Source organism: Dasypus novemcinctus, chromosome 6 (assembly GCF_030445035.2).
Source record: "Dasypus novemcinctus isolate mDasNov1 chromosome 6, mDasNov1.1.hap2, whole genome shotgun sequence".
Lineage (NCBI taxonomy): Eukaryota > Metazoa > Chordata > Mammalia > Cingulata > Dasypodidae > Dasypus > Dasypus novemcinctus.
The window spans coordinates 70,739,628-70,759,808 of NC_080678.1; the positions used below are offsets into that span (position 1 = coordinate 70,739,628).

The 20,181-nt window shown below is 37.4% G+C and overlaps 1 protein-coding gene across 6 annotated transcripts in view; it reads left to right on the plus strand.

Annotated features, from left to right (window-relative positions):
* The window catches only part of ARID5B (AT-rich interaction domain 5B), a 184,294-nt gene that overhangs the window by 38,181 nt on the left and 125,932 nt on the right, over positions 1 to 20,181 (plus strand). For all 6 annotated transcript variants that reach the window (XM_012526760.3, XM_004462493.4, XM_058298896.1 and 3 more), the window contains one exon: positions 2,297 to 2,522. In XM_012526760.3, the coding sequence (XP_012382214.1) occupies positions 2,297 to 2,522 (226 nt within the window). The remainder of the gene's footprint in view (positions 1 to 2,296; positions 2,523 to 20,181) is intronic.

Consider the following 20,181-nt stretch of genomic DNA (forward strand, 5'->3'; position numbering starts at 1 on the left):
AATACGAACATGTGATTTATGCCATTGTGAGTACAAAGTACAGTTTCCTGAGACGTTTTCTATATATATGTTGGCTGTTTTGTTTTGGGTCTGGTTTGCTGTTTTCCTCTCCTCTGCTTATCAGATTTCCTTCTAAATCCTAGCATTTGACAATATTGCAGGACTAGTTTCTCTGTGAATCCACAGTAAAACACACCGGTGGTTTTTACAATCAATCCAAACTTGTGTTTTCAACTTATGTAGGTTTTTGTGAATTCTTGCATTTGCTTGAGAGAGAGAAAAGTAGGGAGAGAGAAATCTGTAGACTGGATCTTGAAAGATGGTTTTATTCATCAGTGACGTCATAAGGATTATATTTTCTCTTAGTTAATAAACTATTTGTTTGGTGGGTGTTGTAAGCCAGCCTGAGCTAGTCATGCCATTTCTTGGAAAAGATCTGAAGCAACTGGTAATTGAAATGATAATCATTTGATCGTAGAGCTATTTGAAAATAACACTCATCTCTAAACTTGTCTGTGCTAGGGAACCATATTTGGTAAAAATGTTGCCAAATTCCATTTTTTCTAATGTTGAGACCTATATACTGTGATAATTATTTTCCAGTACACTCTAAACTTGATTTCTGGTGTGAACTGTCCAGAAGCCATTCCCATATGCTTTGAAACAATACCCAGCCTGAATTTTTATTCTGACATTTAATAATCACCATGTAATAGTTATAAAATGCATGACAACCACAGAAATTTATTTCAAGAGGTTAGTGTGGTGAAACTGAGTGAAATCATCCGTTGAAATGGTACTTTGTAGTAAGCCCCATTGTTTATAAAGTTTTGAAATTTTTTTTTCCTCAGTAGAGGATAAAAACAGTTTCCACTCTCTCCCTGATATAGTGGAAGTTCATATTTAATCATGATAAGGGAAAAGATTCTATTACAAACGTTTTAGTTTTCATTTTTGATGGGATATTTGTTATTTTGCTCCTGCTTAACAAACTTTCTTCGTTGAGGCAGCTTGGAACTGGATGAGGAAAAGTGAAATTTTAGATCCTACCTTAAAACATTTAAAAAAACTAAATCCAGGGTTCTTATTGTGTTAAGCTTATCTTAATAAACCTTTTTTTTTTTTTTAGATTGCTTTGGAGTGGTGTTTGTGTATGTGTGTGTAGGTGGGGGAAGGAGGAAAGAGTCATGTTTAATAGCAAAATAAGCCAAATCTTTTGTGAATTCCTTTTGTTTAATAGCTTAGAGACATCTTCCTGTTGTTGTTTGTCAAAAATATTTCTAAGATTTTGTAAGCTTAGGGGTTTTCACAGCTAAACTTTCTTTAGAAATGTGAAATAAAAGAAATGAAAGAAGTCAGTTCAAGTTGAAATGTGAAATGCGTCAAATAATTTGACTTAAAACCCAGAGAGATGCTCTTCTTAAGCCTTTTCCAAAGAATCTCTGGGTGAGGGCCCTCCTCTGCTCTATGTATGGGTATCTATTAGGTATCTTGCAAGATTAATTCTGAGTCAGAAAAGCTGGTTGTTCCTGGAAGCAATTGGAGAAGTTTAAAAATCAAATTTATGGTGCATAGGAGGAACTTAAGTTTCAACTACTTCTCTTAGATTCAAAGTCTTTCTCCTTACCTTTTCCTCTCTACCCCATATGTATTAAAAGAAAAAATCAGTTCATTTCTCATCTTACAAAGTTTTTAAGAAACATGAGAATGTGTAAGTTTCTTTCAGTGGGAAACACATAACATTTATGAAGTATTTCTTTTGGGATTACATCACAGTTTTATTTAATTTTTAGGACAAAAGTTAAATTCAATATTTGTGTGTAAGCCAAGGGAAAATGTACCATAAACATAGGAATTTTGGGGTGAGTCAGAGTTCCAAGAATCCCAGATTTACTTAGACCATTTATATAGAGACAGGCTATATTAGTCATCTAGCTCTTGCTTTTTATGTTTGCAATTAATTTCACCTAAAAATTAGCTTTTACCCAAGTGGTCAGAGTAAGCTTTGGCAACCAGCATTAAAAAGGGCTATGAGAACTACCGCCCTGTTTTCAGACACTATCTAATTGTATAACAAATATATCATATAAATTATTCCTGAACCAAACACCTACCAGTGAAAAACCATAGGAATGAAGTGAGTTATTGAAGATTTGCTATCACTGAAAAATACAAACTGTTAAACCTCACAAATGGTATTTCAGATGGGCATTGTTAGAAATTTATCATTTACCTCAGGCCCAGAAATGATGTGTTTATTCTTCCCCAACCACCTTTTTTTTTTTTTTTTTTTAAGGATGAAGTCATTGCAGTTTCCGAAAAGGTGATTGTGAAGCTTGAGGACCTAGTCAAGTGGGTGCATTCTGATTTCTCCAAGTGGAGATGTGGCCTCCAGGCTGGGCCAGTGAAAACTGAGGCTTTGGGAAAGAATGGACAGAAGGAAGCTCTCCTAAAGTACAGGCAGTCAACCCTGAACAGTGGACTCAACTTCAAAGACGTTCTCAAGGAAAAGGCCGACCTCGGTAAATATGGCTCCTACTTGTAAATCTAATGTGTGGGCATATATCATAACTTACTTCTTTCGTTAAAGATTTTTTTCTGGAAACGTTGTCCAAGGTATATAATTTCTTTAACTAGAAAGGGTCCCAGATATAGGTGGACGGATAACTGGGTGGATAAGGAATGGATGTCCCCTCTGGAGCCTGGGGCCTTCTGTGCGTGGATCGCTAGGCCACACCTGCGTGATAGGACACATGGCTTAAGCAACTTCCAGGACAGTGTCAAGGGGTAAGGATTAGTTATCGCACCTGAAATGGAAGTGATGAAGAATTTAAATATTTGTGTTAAGTAAACGATATATCTATCATGTCAGAACCTCATGTTTTATGATGGGTGGAAAGCAAGGTGAGGAAGAAAGATGAGTTATCTAATGTGGAGCCATAGAGCAGCATCAGAGCAGGGCATCCCACTCACTCACTGATCAGCAGCCCATGACATAGGTTTCCCCGCGCTTTTAGCATTCATTGATTGCCATTACCTATATTTTTTCCTCTTTTCTTCTTTCCCCTCCTCTGCTATAAATTTAATGGAGAGGGTGGATTTTGGAGTTTATTCTGAGGAATATCTGAATCCTGACTCTTCTGCTTACTTAGCTGTGTGACGGTGGGCAAATAGTTTAACCTCACTCTAAGCCTCGGTTTCTTCATCTGGAAAATAGGGATAATTTACAGGGCTGTTGTGAAGCTGACATGAGATGCAAGCTATAAAGGGTCTTGCAGAGTGCCTGGCATATAAAAGGGGCTCCACAATTAATTCTGTGGCTTTTTTTAACCCTTTCTTCTCAGTGACTTTTTATGTCCTTTCCTTGTTTTTTCTTTTCATTTGGTTTGCATTGCCCAAGAAATAAAGTGTTGACATCTGATTTAGACTAGTTATTTCCTCTTTAGGCAAAGAGGAACTTCACTTTTAACATAATAAGGCATCTTTTTCTTTCATTCTAGCACAATGCTGATTTTCACAGACCTATTTTATGTCTTAATATGACTACTTCCTGTTTTTAACCTAAAATTTTAACTATTAAAACAAACCTATTTATTTTAATTGGCATATAGAGGCAGAGCAACACCAGTAACTGTGTCCTTAATGTTATTCTGGTTTGTGATGAGTTGTGCTGGGTTTGGGGATAGCATTAATATTTTCTTCCAGTATAAGTTTAATGATCAACAGTTTCTTGGCATCTTTTGGTAGATGTCAGAACAGTAATTTTCTGGACATGGCTGCTTGATGTTAAGTGCACATCAAGAAAATTATTAAACTAGTAGTTTTCCATCTAAAGCCAAAAAGTTATTTTTTTGAGTTGGCTTCCTATATGTATGGCATTACATCCCCCAATTTTGTGAAATGTGCAATGACAGGTCTACTGATGTGTGATGATGCTGAATAATATATTTATTATGTTGCTTTCCTAATATACAAGCCAAGCTGTATGACCATTGTCCTGTATTTTCTTTAACATTAAAATCTTTCTTTTGTTCCTGTAATTTTTGTGAGTTATATAGAATATACTGTTACTAATAAAAAACTAAACAGGAAACCCATGGGGGACAAAAGGATGTGTAGATGGTTAAGCTTGATGTCACACATATAAACAAGAGTATTTATAGCAGAGTTATTTTGTGTTTAAAATTGATATTTTGTTAATGAACATGAGAGGAAACCCAACCTCCTGATTTCATCAAATGGTTTAGAAGTTTTGTTTTTCCTTAATTCTAAAAAGTACCCTTTTTGCAGTTGATTCCAGAGGAAATTGTTTTATGGTGAATATTCGAAGTACTTTGCAAGTGGTGTGGCCTAGAAAATCTAGATTAATGGTTTTTTAATGTAGTGGCTCATAAGACTCACCAGGAGAATTTAAAAAATAATACTGATTGCTGAATACAACTTCCACAGGCTCTTCATTCAGCAGGTCTCAGGCAAGGCCAAGGCAGCAGAACTGATAAAAGGCTTCCCAGGTGATTCTCATATTTTTCAGCCTCATTTGGGAGACAACTCTATGATTAGTGCTAAGGAAGGGAAAGCAACCCACACAAGATTTGATTGGGAGATTTTCCTCTGATGGGCAAGCAGTACCATATACTTAAAAAAAAAAAATTTAATGTCAAATACCACTTTAAGGATAGAATTTGGGGACTTGAAATTCTACTCAGTTGGTATGAGCTGTGGGGAATTTGAGACAAATAGCTTTTGTAATAGGAATGCACAGTGTGTTGTAATAACATGGAAAGAGAAACAAAAACTTTCCTTAATGTAATGAGTTTCCATTATCTGCCTGATCTAAGGTTACAAGCCTACATTGTCAGGATTTATATTGGGGAGTTAGTGGGTGTCATTGGTTGTGTACACATTCCTGTCCCAGCAACTTTCTCTTCAACCTCTTCCTCTCTGTGTCTGCGACATCAAAATATTTGTTGTCTGAACTTTTCTTTCTACGCAGTGGTTTTCTTATCTTCCCTTCTTTTGGCCACACTGAAACCACCTCCAATACCACATTGTTAATGACATTCACACACTTATTAGGTTTTTCCTTCTGTAGAGGCCTTCCAATTCCTTATTGTTCATCCCAAAGAAAGATGATGAACTGTGAGATTACTTAACACCCCTTTTTTTTCTGGAGGAAGTAAGCAAAGACTGGAAAGACCACCTTTCTGTGAATAAAGTAAAACTCCAATATGTTTTTTTAAAAACACTGAATCATTTCATCATGTCAAAATTTCAATAATAACAAAATAATTAGGCTGCCTTTTAAAGAAAGGATTTTAAAATATAAAAGCTAATTAAAGAACTCCTCAGTGTTTAGGTAGAACAAGTTCCCTTTAATCCCAGTTTGTGTCACTTCCTGTCTCTCTCTGAATAGTAAAAAAACAAGAATGTTCTCACAGATGTGTGTCTGCCAACAAATTAATACTCCACAAAGAGAAACTTTGCCCCAAATGGCAGCTTCCAATAACTGTTCTGATTAAAATCACAACTCTTTCCTTTTTTATCCTCTTTCCCCTATATGAAACACATTTGAACATTATTTGTGGTGTCATATTTGCTTTTTAAAAATCTCTGGAGTTTTCATTTAAAGATTCAAAATGACTGGACTAAAACTACAGATAGATCTAGATAGTGTAAGAGCTAATAATCTTTAAAAAACACTTCAGAGATGTTCCCTCCATTCTCTTCCCTCCTCTTTGTCCTTTTCAAAGAAAGTTCAGTATGAAACCAGTGCAAATTGTGACTTTACTCAGCGAGGTGGTTTACCTCCTTGCAGACTGTTTCATACTGAGGTTTATTTAAAAAATAAAGAAAAAATAACTCTGTTAAAATAAAAGGGTTAAGGGATGTATTATTCATAAGCATAATGAACCAAGAACCTGTTTTTCCAGAAGAATCGGTTTGATTAAATCATTCACTACACAGGCCTCTAGTTATTTATTTTTGTCTTTTAGAATTACAGTACTTAGCTTTTGTAATAAAGTGGACTCGATACCCATATTTGGTATGGCAGTTGGAAGTAGTCGAATGAAGAATTATTTCATTTTACAAAATTTTTAGCAACTAAGGAATATAAACACCAGTTAGACATAGCAAACTTGCATTTTTTATTCCTTGGGCTATAGTTTGAAAAAAATTCAAATTATTTTATATAACACTGCTTCTTACACAGTTTCTTTAAGTGAAGTATGAAAGCTACAGTGTAAGCTTTATTGGCCTATAAATATGTCATTATAGTTGGACTACATTTATATGCTTTGGATTGTTGTTTAAGCCAAGAAAATATGTCTCTACAGGTTGACTTTTTATTGAAACCCTTTGAGGCATACAACAGAATGTATTTTAGGCCAAGGTTATTAAAATGGCATTTTCGTTTTTTTGCAACAGTCTCATTGTCAATTATGCTGCCACAAACTGTCTGTCGAAGGGCAGTTATGAATGTTTTCATCTCCAAATGGGTCTTTAGAAAAAAGAAAGAAAAGATAGAGTCCTCTGAGCTGAAATCTAGAATAGAGATTGTGGGTGTAGGCATGGCTGAATTTAATGATGGGATTTCCCTTAGTTCAATTTCTGTTTCTAAACACCTAGCAAATTAAGACAGAGTAGCTTCCCCTGCCCCTTCTGTTGCTGGGACTTTCAGTGTACTTTTGGGAGTAAATAGCAGTGTGGTATCCAAAGAGCAGTGGATGGGACATCAGCAGAATCTGGGCGCTACCTCCAGCTATGTGGAAAATTTAATCTACCTTTATACCTTCGGGTTCCCTGTGTGTAAAATGAACCTTGCTTTATCTCATCTATGAGATAAAGGTGCACTGAAGTCAATGGTGATACTATATTATTATTTAGTGAAGGAGGTTCTATATGATACGGAGCTCTGTTGTACAATGTTAGCTTATTTGTCCCTTTTGAATTTCCCTAATCCCATGTTCTAGTGGTTGAGGGCAGTGTTTACTCTCATCACTGCCGGCCTCAATAGAAGACTGTTGATTAAAGGCCTTCAGAGCCTTGCTCATTTCTTTGTGTTTGTTTGTTTGGTTGGTATACATATCCAAACATGACCACCTCTCCTCCCAAAGATTCCGTCAAAATAAGCTGGGTAATAAGTGACTGGGGGTGGAAGTGTCATCTCACATACTCTTGGTCAGACATTGATTGTGGTCTTAGCTTGGAAATTCTGGAGGCCTTGTATTTTCAATAGCTGTTTCAGATCACCTTTGAGTTTGGTATGTAAAGCTGCTTTCTGGGATGAATGTGTGGGAGAGAGTCTCAGTTTTTGATGAAGAAAACAGTCTCTCAAAAGAAACATGCTTAGGTACTGAAAGTGTCATAATAAGGATTTTTCACCTGAGATGTCTAATGAACTTACTAGGATTGAAGACATGCTTCTTACTAGAAAATTCCTTCTTCCCTCCTTCCCTCCCTCTGTCTCTCCCTCTCTGCCTTCCTTCCCTTTCCAATCCTTTCACTTCCCCTTCCTCGCCGCCCTCTCCTCTTTCTTCTCCCTCCCTTCCTTTCCAGATTTAAATTTCCTGTGTATATTAAAGAGTCTTAGGAGGGTTTTTGTTTATATTTTAACTTCCAATGCTGGGCTAACTGTACCACTTTCCTCAATATTGCAACTTAAGAGGTTTCTTAGACGATATTTGTCTCATTATTCTATTCATGAATATCATAAGAATCCCTACAGAACAGCCTCTTCACTGAAATAGATTTGGTCTTATAAGTATACTTAAGTTCAAGATAGAAATTAATTACATATGGAATGTATCAAACATTTGTAAGGAGACTTTCCAAGAGATTTTCTCACAAGTTCCTCTGAAAAAATTTTTGTGTACTATGCATTCTTCAAAGATTCTAATCATAGCACAGTAAACATTGGAGAAGGCATTCTGTCCAAGTGCCAACACGGCTCCTTTATCAAGTGGTTGCCTTGTGTCATTATAAAGCAACATTCCTAAGGGCTTTTGAGGATGAAAAGTTCCCACTTCCAAGAATCAGCATCCAAGACATTCAAAGCTTTGGAACAGTTCAGTAACAGAATACTTTTTAGGAAAACCAGAGGCAAATGGGGAGTTATTCCTTTTCATTTGCAAGTTAAAATTCAACTTGACCATCTCATCAAACAGTTGAACATTCTCCTGAAATAATGGTAGAATGAGCAAGTGAAAAGTGCCTCGAATAAGTAACACTCATGCATGTTGTCCGCACGTAGTTACCCCAGCTATTCCTGCTAGAAGGAAGGTCTTTGCAAAATTTCAGCATGTCTGAGCCAGTCGACAGCGGGTCCTCATATCACTCATATCACCACTACTCAGCAGGGCACATTCCTAGTTTACACCATTTTCATTTGGAAGTTCTGTTGACCTGCAGATCTTCCATTGTTTCCTAGAGATACAAACGTTTTTTAGGATTGGAGATTTGTAACCCCTTTGGATGATGGACTACAGATGGACAGACAACTGAAAGGGAGTTTGTAGAATTTAGGAATTTATTCTTACTTTTAGAATTAGAGATGCCAATGCAAAAGTAGAACAAAAGGGAAATTGGAAATTTTTGTACTATTTTTGTATCCCAGTTACTGGTGTTCAACTCAACAGAAATAATAGATGGAATCTCTGAAAACAGGGCTTTTTCAGAGACCCTCATGGACTTGTCAGGTTGGAAAGGACATTGATCTAGTTGATGTTTCCTTCTTTATCTCTACATGGTAGTCAATCCCCTTTTTACTTGCCTGAACAACCCAGTTTTTTTCAGTAGGGTGTGGTTTCACATTTCTCGCCATCCAGGTTGCTCATCTCAGGACACACTCTGGATGTTCTTTTACGCCGGTTTACTCATTTACTTTGTGAGAGCTCATCTTTGCTAAGAACCTTGGAGCCAGACTAGGAGTGGCTTCCAGTGGAACAGAGGCCGTGACACATGGTCAGATAGGGCCAGCACTTTCAGAGGCTGGCATGGTGTCTTCCAACATTGGTCTCCTACTTTTAGTTGGATTTTTAAAAAAATACAGTGAGTTACTGTATTAACAAATACCATAGCTAACTACTGTGGCAGGAGCCTCTATGATCCAGTATTGGTGTTATGTGCCTTTTGGGCTTCTATAGTTCCTATTATATACTACAGCATTTAGGTAGAACTTGCCCAAATTGTTTTGTGTCTCAATAAAGTCCAAGTTGAAGACCAGCTTGGTGTCCCATTTGTTTAAGCTGCTGAAACCAAAAAGGGACAGAAGTACAAGTCTTCCCTAAATAATTATATGTGGTAGCTTATTTAATTCATTATCATCCTTCTGGACTCCAGCTGTTCTTTTTTCTTTCCTGGCACCTTGTCTTGGATCAGATACTCTCTGACCACATCTATGAAAAAAGACCATGATGGAGAATGTAACCAACCATATTTTGGTTTGAGCTTCATTAATGTGAATTGTCACACAGTGATCTTTCTCTAGTGGTCACTGTTTGAGGGCAAGATAACCAGAGGTACAGGATAAATTCAGCTGTTGTTTGTCTGATTCCTTTGCTATGTATGTATGTGTGTAGCCTTTAGTCTGTGGCCACATACCTTGGGTCTACTAGAAAAAATGTTTTAAATAGCCTTGGTGTCATACAAGCTCAAAAATTTCTGGTATTGTAAGATAGACTTAAAAACATGAGGCAACAATTCTATTTGCATTTGGTAATAAGAGTGGGTCAGGGAAGCAGACTTCCCAGTGGTTAGGGCATCTGTCCACCATTTGGGAGGTCCACGGTTCAAACCCTGGGCCTCCTTGACCTGTGAGGAGCTAGCCCATATGCAGTGCTGATGTGCACAAGGAGTGCCCTGCCATGCAGGGGTGTCCCCCACGTAGGGGAGCCCCACGCCCAAGGAGTGCACCCCATAAGGAGAGCCACCCACGCAAAAGAAAGTTCAGCCTGCCTAGGAATGGCGCCGAACACACGGAGAGCTGATGCAACAAGATGACGCAACAAAAAGAAACACAGATTCCCATGCTGCTGACAACAGAAGTGGACAAAGAAGAACATGCAGCAAATAGACTTAGAGAACAGACAACTAGGGGGGAGGGGGAGGGGAGAAAAATAAATAAATAAAAATCTAAAAAAAAAAAAAAGAGTGGGTCACCTGTGAAGAGTAAACCTGATTGTTCCACAATGGTCTAGTAAATATATCTTTAAAAGTATAACATTGACTCTGTGCCTCAGATGTACTTTTATTTAAAAAGAGAAAAAATTATCATATTGACATACAGACAACTCAAAATTTCAGATGTATTTCTAAAATGAGATTCCCATTTCTGGTGGATGTGGATGATGTTTCTCTCCTTTTCTTTCATCATAACTCTAAGATGTTTTTGTTTGCCTTCTTCTGCCTCTCATCTCTTTAGCCACTATGTGATTATTGATGGAAGGCCATTGTTATGATTGTTGTCACTGTAGCATCACTTCAGAATACAAAGCACATACATCTTACATGTGAAGTGATGTGGATCTCAAAAAGGTTTTGTGAACAGATAATTGGTTTGGGCATTTTGATCTAATGCTTTTTAGTGTTGACACCAATTCTTTTTTTTTTTAATTTTTATTTATTTATTTATTTATTTATTTATTTATTTATTTATTTATTTCTCTCCCCTACCCCCCTGCCCTGCCCCGCCCCGGTTGTCTGTTCTCTGTGTCTCTTTGCTGCATAGTCTTCTTTGTCTGCTTCTATTGTTGTCAGTGACACAGGAATCTGTGTTTTCTTTTTGTTGCATCATCTTGTTATGTCAGCTCTCCGTGTGTGCTGCACCATTCTTGGGCAGGCTGCACTTTCTTTTGCGATGGGCGGCTCTCCTTATGGGGTGCACTCCTTGCTCATGGGGCTCCCCTACGCAGGGGACACCCCTGCATGGCAGGGCACTCCTTGTGTGCATCAGCACTGTGCATGGGCCAGCTCCACACGGGTCAAGGAGGCCCAGGGTTTGAACCACGGACCTCCCATATGGTAGACGGACGCCCTAACCACTGGGCCAAGTCCGAGACACCAATTCTTCTGAACAGCACATTTACCTCTGAGTACTTTAGATAGGAGGTTTTATTGTGAAACATGTTTCCCTAAATGTCAAAGGTTCACTCCTCTTCTCTCTAATATTATGTGTTTAAGCCTGTAGTTTGTACAGGTCACTACAGAGGAACACTGAGATTTGGACTTTTACCCCAATTTAATAAATACATTTATTTAGGACAGACTGGAATAATAGCAGCGCAAAGGTTTTACAAAGTGTTTCATGCACAGTAGGGGCTAAGCAAATAGTGCTGCTGATTTGGAGTTTTCCTAGTTGCCTGGCCCTGTGTGTTTTCATTAGTGAGCTGGGATGAGGTGACGTTGCCTCTTCCTTCCTTAGAATCCCAGGATTATACTTTGCCTTGAACGCTCTCCTTTTGGACCTCCCCATTTAAAACAAAAAACAAAAAACAAACAAAAAAAACACTGAAAAACTCATTTCCAACCTCTTTTATACTTTGACCTTCTCTAGATATTGGCTTTCAACCAGTGGTCCCGCCTTGCTTCTCTCTAACATCATGCCTACTGGACAAAATGCAAATGTTGTCAGCAAGCATCCTGTGAAAGACCCGTTTAGTCCCAGCCACCATTTCTTTTCTTTTTCTTTCCGATTAAATAGCTTTCGTTGTTGTTATTTTCCTTACTACGAATGTACTCAATCTTTTTAGAAAATGTACACAATCCGGACAAACAAAAATCAGAAAATATAAGTTGTTTATTTTCCTACCACCCAGAAGTAACTGCTGTTAGCATTTATATGTGTGTATATGGATTATATATATTTATGTAGATGTATATGAATTTCTGTAAAGGCAAGAATTCCTGTGCATACACTTTTTCCTCCTAAAAATGCAATCTATTGTTTGGGAGCAAGCCCTGCCCCCCGCCCCCCCCCTTTGGCCTTGGACAGATACATTGTGACTCTATCTCCATGTCGAATATTCTTCTGCATTTTTTCCCCTGGCTGCCCAAGGTTCTACTCTAGTAGTGTTTCATACTTTAATTCTTTATTAAGGTGTTGGACATTTCAGCGGCTTCTGGTTTCTTAGGAACACAATGAAATTCTTGTAACTCTATACATCTCCCTATTTTCTTAAACATTTATAGAGGTAGAATTGCTAGCTCAAAGCACACTCAGAGTGCTAAAATAGTCTGTCTTTCTAGCCTTATCTCTTACAACTACTCCCTTATGTAAACCTTCTGCTGTAGCCTAACTAGTCTAACGGCTTGGTCTTTATCTTTAACCACATACACCTCTGCCTCCCAAACTCTCCAGTTTGTTTTGAGTGGCTCATTGTTTTTGTTCACTCTTACAGTGTCCCCTCCAGGACTCTTACGTGTGGGAATTCTCTTTGACTCACTTTAAGCACTTGAAGCCCTTCTTTGCCATCCAGCTCATAGGATTAGCATCCCTCCTTTATTGAGCGCTTATCTTATCACCCTAGGTGTCTCTGCCACCTTATTGAGCACCTTACTCTAGAACTACCGATATAATGCCCTATCTTTTTTTTATGTGTTTGTCTTAAATTACAGTCTTAACTCTATAGTACAGGTACTTGATAACTTCAAAGCTGTATCTAGTAGGTTAGGTAAACATGTGCCTTTTATGATCAGCCTCCTCTAAAATCCCAGGGCGTCTCTGCTCTTTGTCTTCTTGGGATGCCTGTGTGGGTTTGAAGATTGCTTTGACTTCTTTTGACTTATTTACAGCACTTCCTAGAACACCCTATACTGGAGGGGCTGTTACACTGGTACCTGGTAGAAGAAGCCACATGTTGGGTTATTCATTTGCTAACTGTTCTTGGTCTAATTCTCATCCGTCATCTATAGACTCATTCTAGGAAGCTTATTGATAGAGCTTTTGAACCTGCTGAAAGCCAGCATGCTAGCCTGAGGATTTCGGGTATTATAGGGGTTTGAGTGGGGCTGGGGGAAAATTTTACATATTAATACTAGCACTTATTAATTCCCCTCTTCCTCTAGGGAATCAGTTTCATGTTTCAGGGTTACAGCAGTGACAAAAATGTTCAGGGAAATAAACAAATCCAGACTGGACTTGTTCTGCCTTAGCTTTTTATTATCAACTTGTTTGTAATCTGCCTTTTTTTAGATGACAGGTTATTAAGGAGATGGTTTTAGCATGACATCGAATGCTTCTTATTCTAGGCAATCGCAGTGTTTTCATCCTCGTCTTCCTTAAAATGGTTATTTGCCAATCTTTGGATATTGTCCATCTTCCAACTACCCATTCTTTTCCCCTGGTTCACAAAGAAAGTATTCTTTTAGGCCCTACAAAAACAATGCTTCATGCCTGGCCTATTCTCTCAATAAGAAATTAAACATTGTTTTCATAGCAGTGCTTGATAATAAAGCAGATTTCAAAGAATGATGAAACATATACTTTTCTAGCAGAGAAAAACCTATAGTCACCTGGCTAATTAACCATCATGTAATGGCTGAGTGTATAAATATAGGCTTTTCACATGTGTTGCCTCCATGTGGGTTTGCATTTTTTTAACTGAGAACGCTCATTTAGTTCCCATTGTTTTATGTGAACATTTTCAATCAAAGATTTAGAATAATGAGCAAATATGGACACTACCACTTTAGGGTCGCTTCTTTCTTTTAAAATTAATTAATTAAGTTTTACTAGAGAAATTGTGGGTTTATGGAACAATCATGAATAAAATGCAGGATTTCCCTATACCACCCTATTATTAACACCTTGCATTGGTGTAGAACATTTGTTATAATTGGTGATAGCCTATTTTTATAATTGTACTAATAACTAGAGCCCACGGTTTAATGTGGGGTTTCACCATTTCCTTAGCGTAGGTCCATGATTTTTTTTCTATTATCATATATACAATCTAATGTTTCCCCCTTTTAATCACATTCATATATGTATTAACCTTTTGTAGCCAATTATGTTGTAGTGGAAGGATATGGACTCTAAAATAAGATGGAACTGGATTCTAATCATGGCTCCATAAGTTGTGGAACCTCAAAAGCTTTAATTCTTGCTTGATTGCTTATCTGTAAAGCAGGGTTAACAATACCTGTCTCCCGGGACTGGTGAAGATTGAATTAGATCATGTGTGGGAAAGCACCAAGTATACAGTGAGAGCATTTAGTCAAGAACATTAGTTTCCTTTCCTCTTTCTTTTAAGAACGTAAACCCTTATAAAATACTGTTTTCTTTTCCAAAAAAAGTAAAGTGGGCAGTCACAACATAAAAAGATTTTCAAGATAAAGATGCCAGTAGTCCATGATTTCATGTAATAAACCATGATCCCAGTTCTCTAGGCACCCAGGAAACCTCCAGGATTATTTTGAAGGGCTTTTAGTTCGATTCTTTTTTTTTTCCCACAATTTAATTTTCTATGCTAGAATTTATCTAAGTTTGGATTGTCCTGCAAATCACCTGCTTTTCATGCTTAGATCAAAACTGAACAGATTCAACCTAATTGTTTAGAAAACAGGAATTCAGAATGCTCTTTGAGATATCATATGTGAAGTAATTGCTGGTCTCACCCAATGCTCCTTTGGCTGTGTACTGACTCTTTTGTAGGTTATTGGATGTTTATGGGTAGGTGTGTGAATATGCCTGTGTTTTGATGGAATGATCCAAACTTGAAATTCCTTTTATGCTTGAGATGTCTAGTTTGTCCAAAAGAAATCCAAATGCAGTAATGTAACTATAATTTCGTGTGTTGTTTTCTCTTGGAGGTTATGAGCCAGAATTTTCAGTGTATCCCAGCAGAGCCTGAATTATGTTGCAGTAACAAACATCTCTAAAATCTCAATGGTTTAACAAATTAAAGGCTTATTTAGTGTTTATGCAAAGTTTGTTGTGTGTCTATGGGACTCTACAGAACAGTTTTTCCCTTTGTGATGGCTCATCCCTGGACCTCCATGTCAACATGTGCTTCTATGCTCACATAGAAAGGGGAAAAGAAAGAGGTAGAGAACTGAATATTAGCAATTAAATGTTTACACTGCATAGTAATCTGCATTTCATTAATCACCAAAATGACTAATTTCATTCCATTCAAATTTTATTACTCAATGAAATTATTAATTTCATGGCCATCTCTTACTTCAAGGAGGTGAGTAGACAATCCTATAGCAAGCATTCTTGGAAAGAGAGGGGGATTAGATATTGGTGAACGTTAGTATTATCTGCTGTATGCATTTAGGATAATTATCTGACAGAATCATAAACTCTCAGGGTTGAAAGGAACTACAGAATATATATTTACAAGATTCTACTTATGACATCTTTTTTGTACCTACGCCTTCTTAAGTATCTTTTCCAGAAATCTCGATCAGTACTTTTGAATATTTTCAATGATTGGGGGCTCATTACTTTATGAGGCAGAACCATTTCACCTTTGATCCATCTCTATGTTAAAAACTCTTATTTTTTATGCACTTCAATTCGAAATGTATGGTTTATAGTATAAACCACAGTATTATCTTTATATTATTTTTCTGAGTTCTATTCCTGTATCAGCATAGAACAAAGGAGATTTTTCTCATTCTTGAGAGCCTTTCAAATATTTGAAAATAGTTGCCAGGCCTTCTCACAACTCCTTGCCTCCACCCCCAATTTTCCTTCTCCAGGTCAAACAGCAGCATCCCCAACCCCACATTCTTTTATGATGTGATTTCTAGTTCTTTCACCTTTCTGGTGGCCTTTATCTAAAGAAACTAAGTTGTCCCTTTCACTCTCAAAATGTCATTACATTTGCCTGTAGTGAAAAAGAGGGTTATCCTTCAGCCCCTTTTTCCCCCTTGATTTTACTTTATATACGTGTAAAAATTTAAACAGTACAAAAGTAAAAGTCCTTCTTTACCTCTTTCCCAATTCACCTCCTTTTTCCAGAAGTAACACATTGTGAAGAATGGTAGTTATTCCTCCAGTTATCTGTGTGTGTTGAGATAAATTGTTTTGTTCTAAAACAGTATCTTCCCGTCCGCATTTCACAGCTTACTTTTGTCAGTGTTTAACAGTAGCCCTGGGGTTGCTCTGTCCGCTATGGCAGCCACTAGCCGCTGTTGAGCACTTGAAATGTGGCTACTCAGGCTGAGAGCGAATTTTTATTTTATTTAATCTTAATTAATTCAAGTTGGAAATTAAAAACTGAAGCCATGTAAAATAGATCTTTGTCAAACATAACTTTGTTGTCTTGGTAGGACTGCTTATATTTCACTTTAACAGTTGAATACTTAGCATGCAAATTGGATGTACTGTAAGTGTAAAATACACACTGTTTTTCAATGACAGCAGAAAAAAGAATATAAAACATCTCATTAATAGTTTTTATATCTATTACATATAGAAATAATAATATTTTGGTATGTTGGATAAAATACAATATATGGTTACAGTTGAGTTCACCTTTTCCTTTTTATTTTGTTATGGCTACTAGAAAATTTTAAATTATATATGTGACTCACGTCATATTTATATTGGACAGTAATGATCTAGAGAGATTTGGCAGCTGTGGTATTTAGCCAAACCTTTTATTTTGAAGTGGAATCACTTTTGGGCACTGTTTCATAAGGCCAGGGCCCTCTGCTTGCTGCTAAGGTCCATGCCCTCAGAAACTCAGAGCATATCAGTCCAGACAGAGACAACTATGGCACTGATAGACTATTGCCAGGGCATGGGTGAAGGGGTTAGCAACATGTATTGAGGACACTGAGGAAGGTTCCTGAACTTTGACTTAATTTAAACGTGTCTTTCCAGCTAGATTTCCAGCTAGAAATCTTTGCTTGGTGTTAAATGTTGACCCTTCATTGTCTCTGAAAAATACAAGGTATATCATATCTAGCCTGTCTGGTGAGCAGAAGAAATAATCATATCATGTATTTCTTGTTGAAATTCCTAATGGTCAGCCAAAGCTTTATTGCTTCCACCCAGAAAGTGTTTGGGGAGGTTCAAGGGAAGATAATTAATCTTAAGGCTCTTTCTTGGTTTATTTGGATTTATAGAGAGTTTCATTTGTTTCATAACTATACTTTTCTTGACTAACAATGTGTGCTCTAGTGATGGGAGACTATCAATTGAATTTCAAAATGTTAAGTCTTTATCTTTTCATTGATGTCCTTGATTCATCAAATCAATATTTTCATATTTTATTCTCAGGATATAACCTGAAAGTTAGCAATTTTAGATGGCAGATGATAGAACTTTTCCATGAAAATGTCAAATTTCTGCCTAGTTACATTATTCATGGTTATAAATGGGGCTAGTGTTGCTTCATCAAATCAATTTCATATAAAACATTTTCTCCCAAAGACAATGTTAGTGGTTGATCTCACTAAATCAGAGAGTTCATCCTGGCAGAGCTTTCTGACTGAACAGAAGTACTTCTGTCATGTCTCTAGAAATGAAGGTAGGAATGGTATAGCCATTTATACTGTTGGTAGAGGTTTCAGGGTTTGGCAGGAAGTATACGATAATAATCATCTTTTCCCCACAAAAAAAGTATAACATAGATTGTAACGCAAGTGCTTGAATGTTCTGCTGGAGAATCATTGAGTCCTGGGTTCTCAGCTAAGAATGCATGGATACATTTTTGTGGGTACACCTAACACCACCCCTCATTCTGCATGTAGAATTTTAAATATAAATATACATTTTCTTGAGAGACATTAATAGTTTTCTTCTGATCCTGAAAAGGATCCGTGATGATGAAAAGATTATTAAATACTTTTTTAAAGCCACCCCTTTACTACTTTTTCATACTAGTCATGCACATAGACAGGTAGTTGGATTCACCTGTTCCAGTGGTGCTCAACCTCTGGAGGGTGATTTTTAGATGATTCCAAGAGTCTAAAGAATACTGTGGGCCCTCTCACCAGAACATTTTTACATCCACAAAATATGAATGACATTTTCCGACATTCTTGAGCCCTCTCCTGAATTTGGTGCATGTACTTCTGGCTAAGGATTGCTGGTTGACTTCCTGTAAGGAATATAAGATGCAATGCTATGAAGAAGAAAAACAAGGACATTGTGTGCCCCCCTGCAAGGGTGGGGAGTGTTCCACTTTCAGATATAAGGATTTCTGGTCTTCATACCTGTGTGACAACAAAGCGCATGCCCCTTTCATCTCGTACATTTTTTTTTTATATTTGCAGATTATAAATTTTGACAGCAGGGATGGATGATAGGTAAATCTCATTTTCTACTACCTGGATAGTCATGTTGTACCTTTATAGCTACCACCTCTTTAAAGTGCTGTAAGGAAACTTACATCATTGGGAGGCCTTATTAAAACCCTTTTGGTAAAATAGAGCACCCTTTTGTAATGTTAATATGTTTTCTAGGACTTAATTTTTATATACCAGCTTTTAGTATGAGGTATACCAAAGGAATGTTTTGAAAACCATTTTGTTGAATTTGATCCATTGACCACTTCTGACAGCAGTAGGCTCATTATGTGAATCAATCTCATGTTCAATATTTATGAAATAATGACTTTTTGTCTTTTACTTAGGGTTCTCCACATATTATTTATAGGTCTAAATTTGGCCTATTTTCTAGGAGAGTTGATTGAAGCCCAAGATGAGCAACCTTTTCCTTTTCCTCTAATCAAGACCCCATTTACCATTTATTATATTAAATTAATTAAAGGGAAGAGAATGAGGGCCCTTTTTTTTAAAAAACAAATCAATTTTGTTGACACATGTTAATAAAGCATACAATTCATCCAAAGTGTGCATCGATGGTATTTTGTATAATCACATAGTTGTGTGTTCATTACTTCAGTCATTATTGCCTGGCACGTAGTCAGTGCTGAATATGTGTGATGGGTGTGTTGATGGATGGCTAAGCTTTAAATCTTATATTTTATCTTAGATCTAGACTTGAACCCTGGATTCCCAGTCTCTAGCTTTATGACCTTGGACAAGTTCAGAGTTTCTGTTTCCTCATCTGCTAAATGGTTATAATAATTCCTACTTCATAGAGTTGCTGTGCAGATTTAATAACCTATTGCATTCCAGGTGCTTAGGACAGTGTCTGGCAAAACAAAACACTTGATGAATTATTAAATTCTTAGACCTTAAATTGGAGTATCCTAGACTTTATTTATTTATTTTTTTAAGATTTTTTGTTTGTTTCTCTCCCCTTCCCCCACCTCGAATTGTCTGCTCTCTGTGTCCATTCGCTGTATGTTCTTCTGTGACCGCTTCTATCCTTATCAGCAGCACCGGTAATCTGTGTTTCTTTTCATTGCGTCATCTTGCTGTGTCAGGTCTCTGTGTGTGCGGCACCATTCTTGAGCAGGCTGCACTTTCTTTTGCGATGGGCGGCTCTCCTTATGGGGTGCACTCCTTGCTCATGGGGCTCCCCTACGCAGGGGATACCCCTGCGTGGCACTGTACTCCTGGTGTGCATCAGCACTGCGCTTGGGCCAGCTCCACACGGGTCAAGAAGGCCCGGGGTTTGAACCACGGACCTCCCATGTGGTAGGCGGACACCCTATCCACTGGGCCAAGTCCGCTTCCCTATCCTAGGCTTTAGTCATTTGTATACCTACTTTTCAGTTTTTGTCACATCAGTACAAGCCATATTTTACTATTTACTTAATATTTTTCCTTAAATTAGCTTATTTTTTTTACTTAACTGTATTTAACAGAAAACTATATCACTACTGTAAATGGAAAGCTTGTATCACTTGCTGTAAATAATGGTAAAGGTAAAATATATAATTTGTAAGATTAAAAAAATGTGTTTATGCAGGTACCACCTAGAATTTACTTGTGCTGTACTCTTAAATCATTGCTTTTGAGGCTTTTCTCTTGGGCAATAGCCCAACTTAGGCTGTGGACGGCCATGAGAGCTCCCTGGCCATGGCAAGTCTGATGTCAGTAGGGCTGGAACCACTTGCACTGAATTCATCTATAGGTTCAGAAGTGGAACTGCTACACAGATGTGAAGTCTGAAAATAACCCTCCATGCACCTGCCCTTTTTGTAAGCCAGCCATTGTGTTAACTGGGCACCAGGGGATTAAATGCTGTAGAAATGGTAAAATAAAGACATGGACCCTGCCTTCAAGATGTAAGGACTCTTACAAATGGTTTAA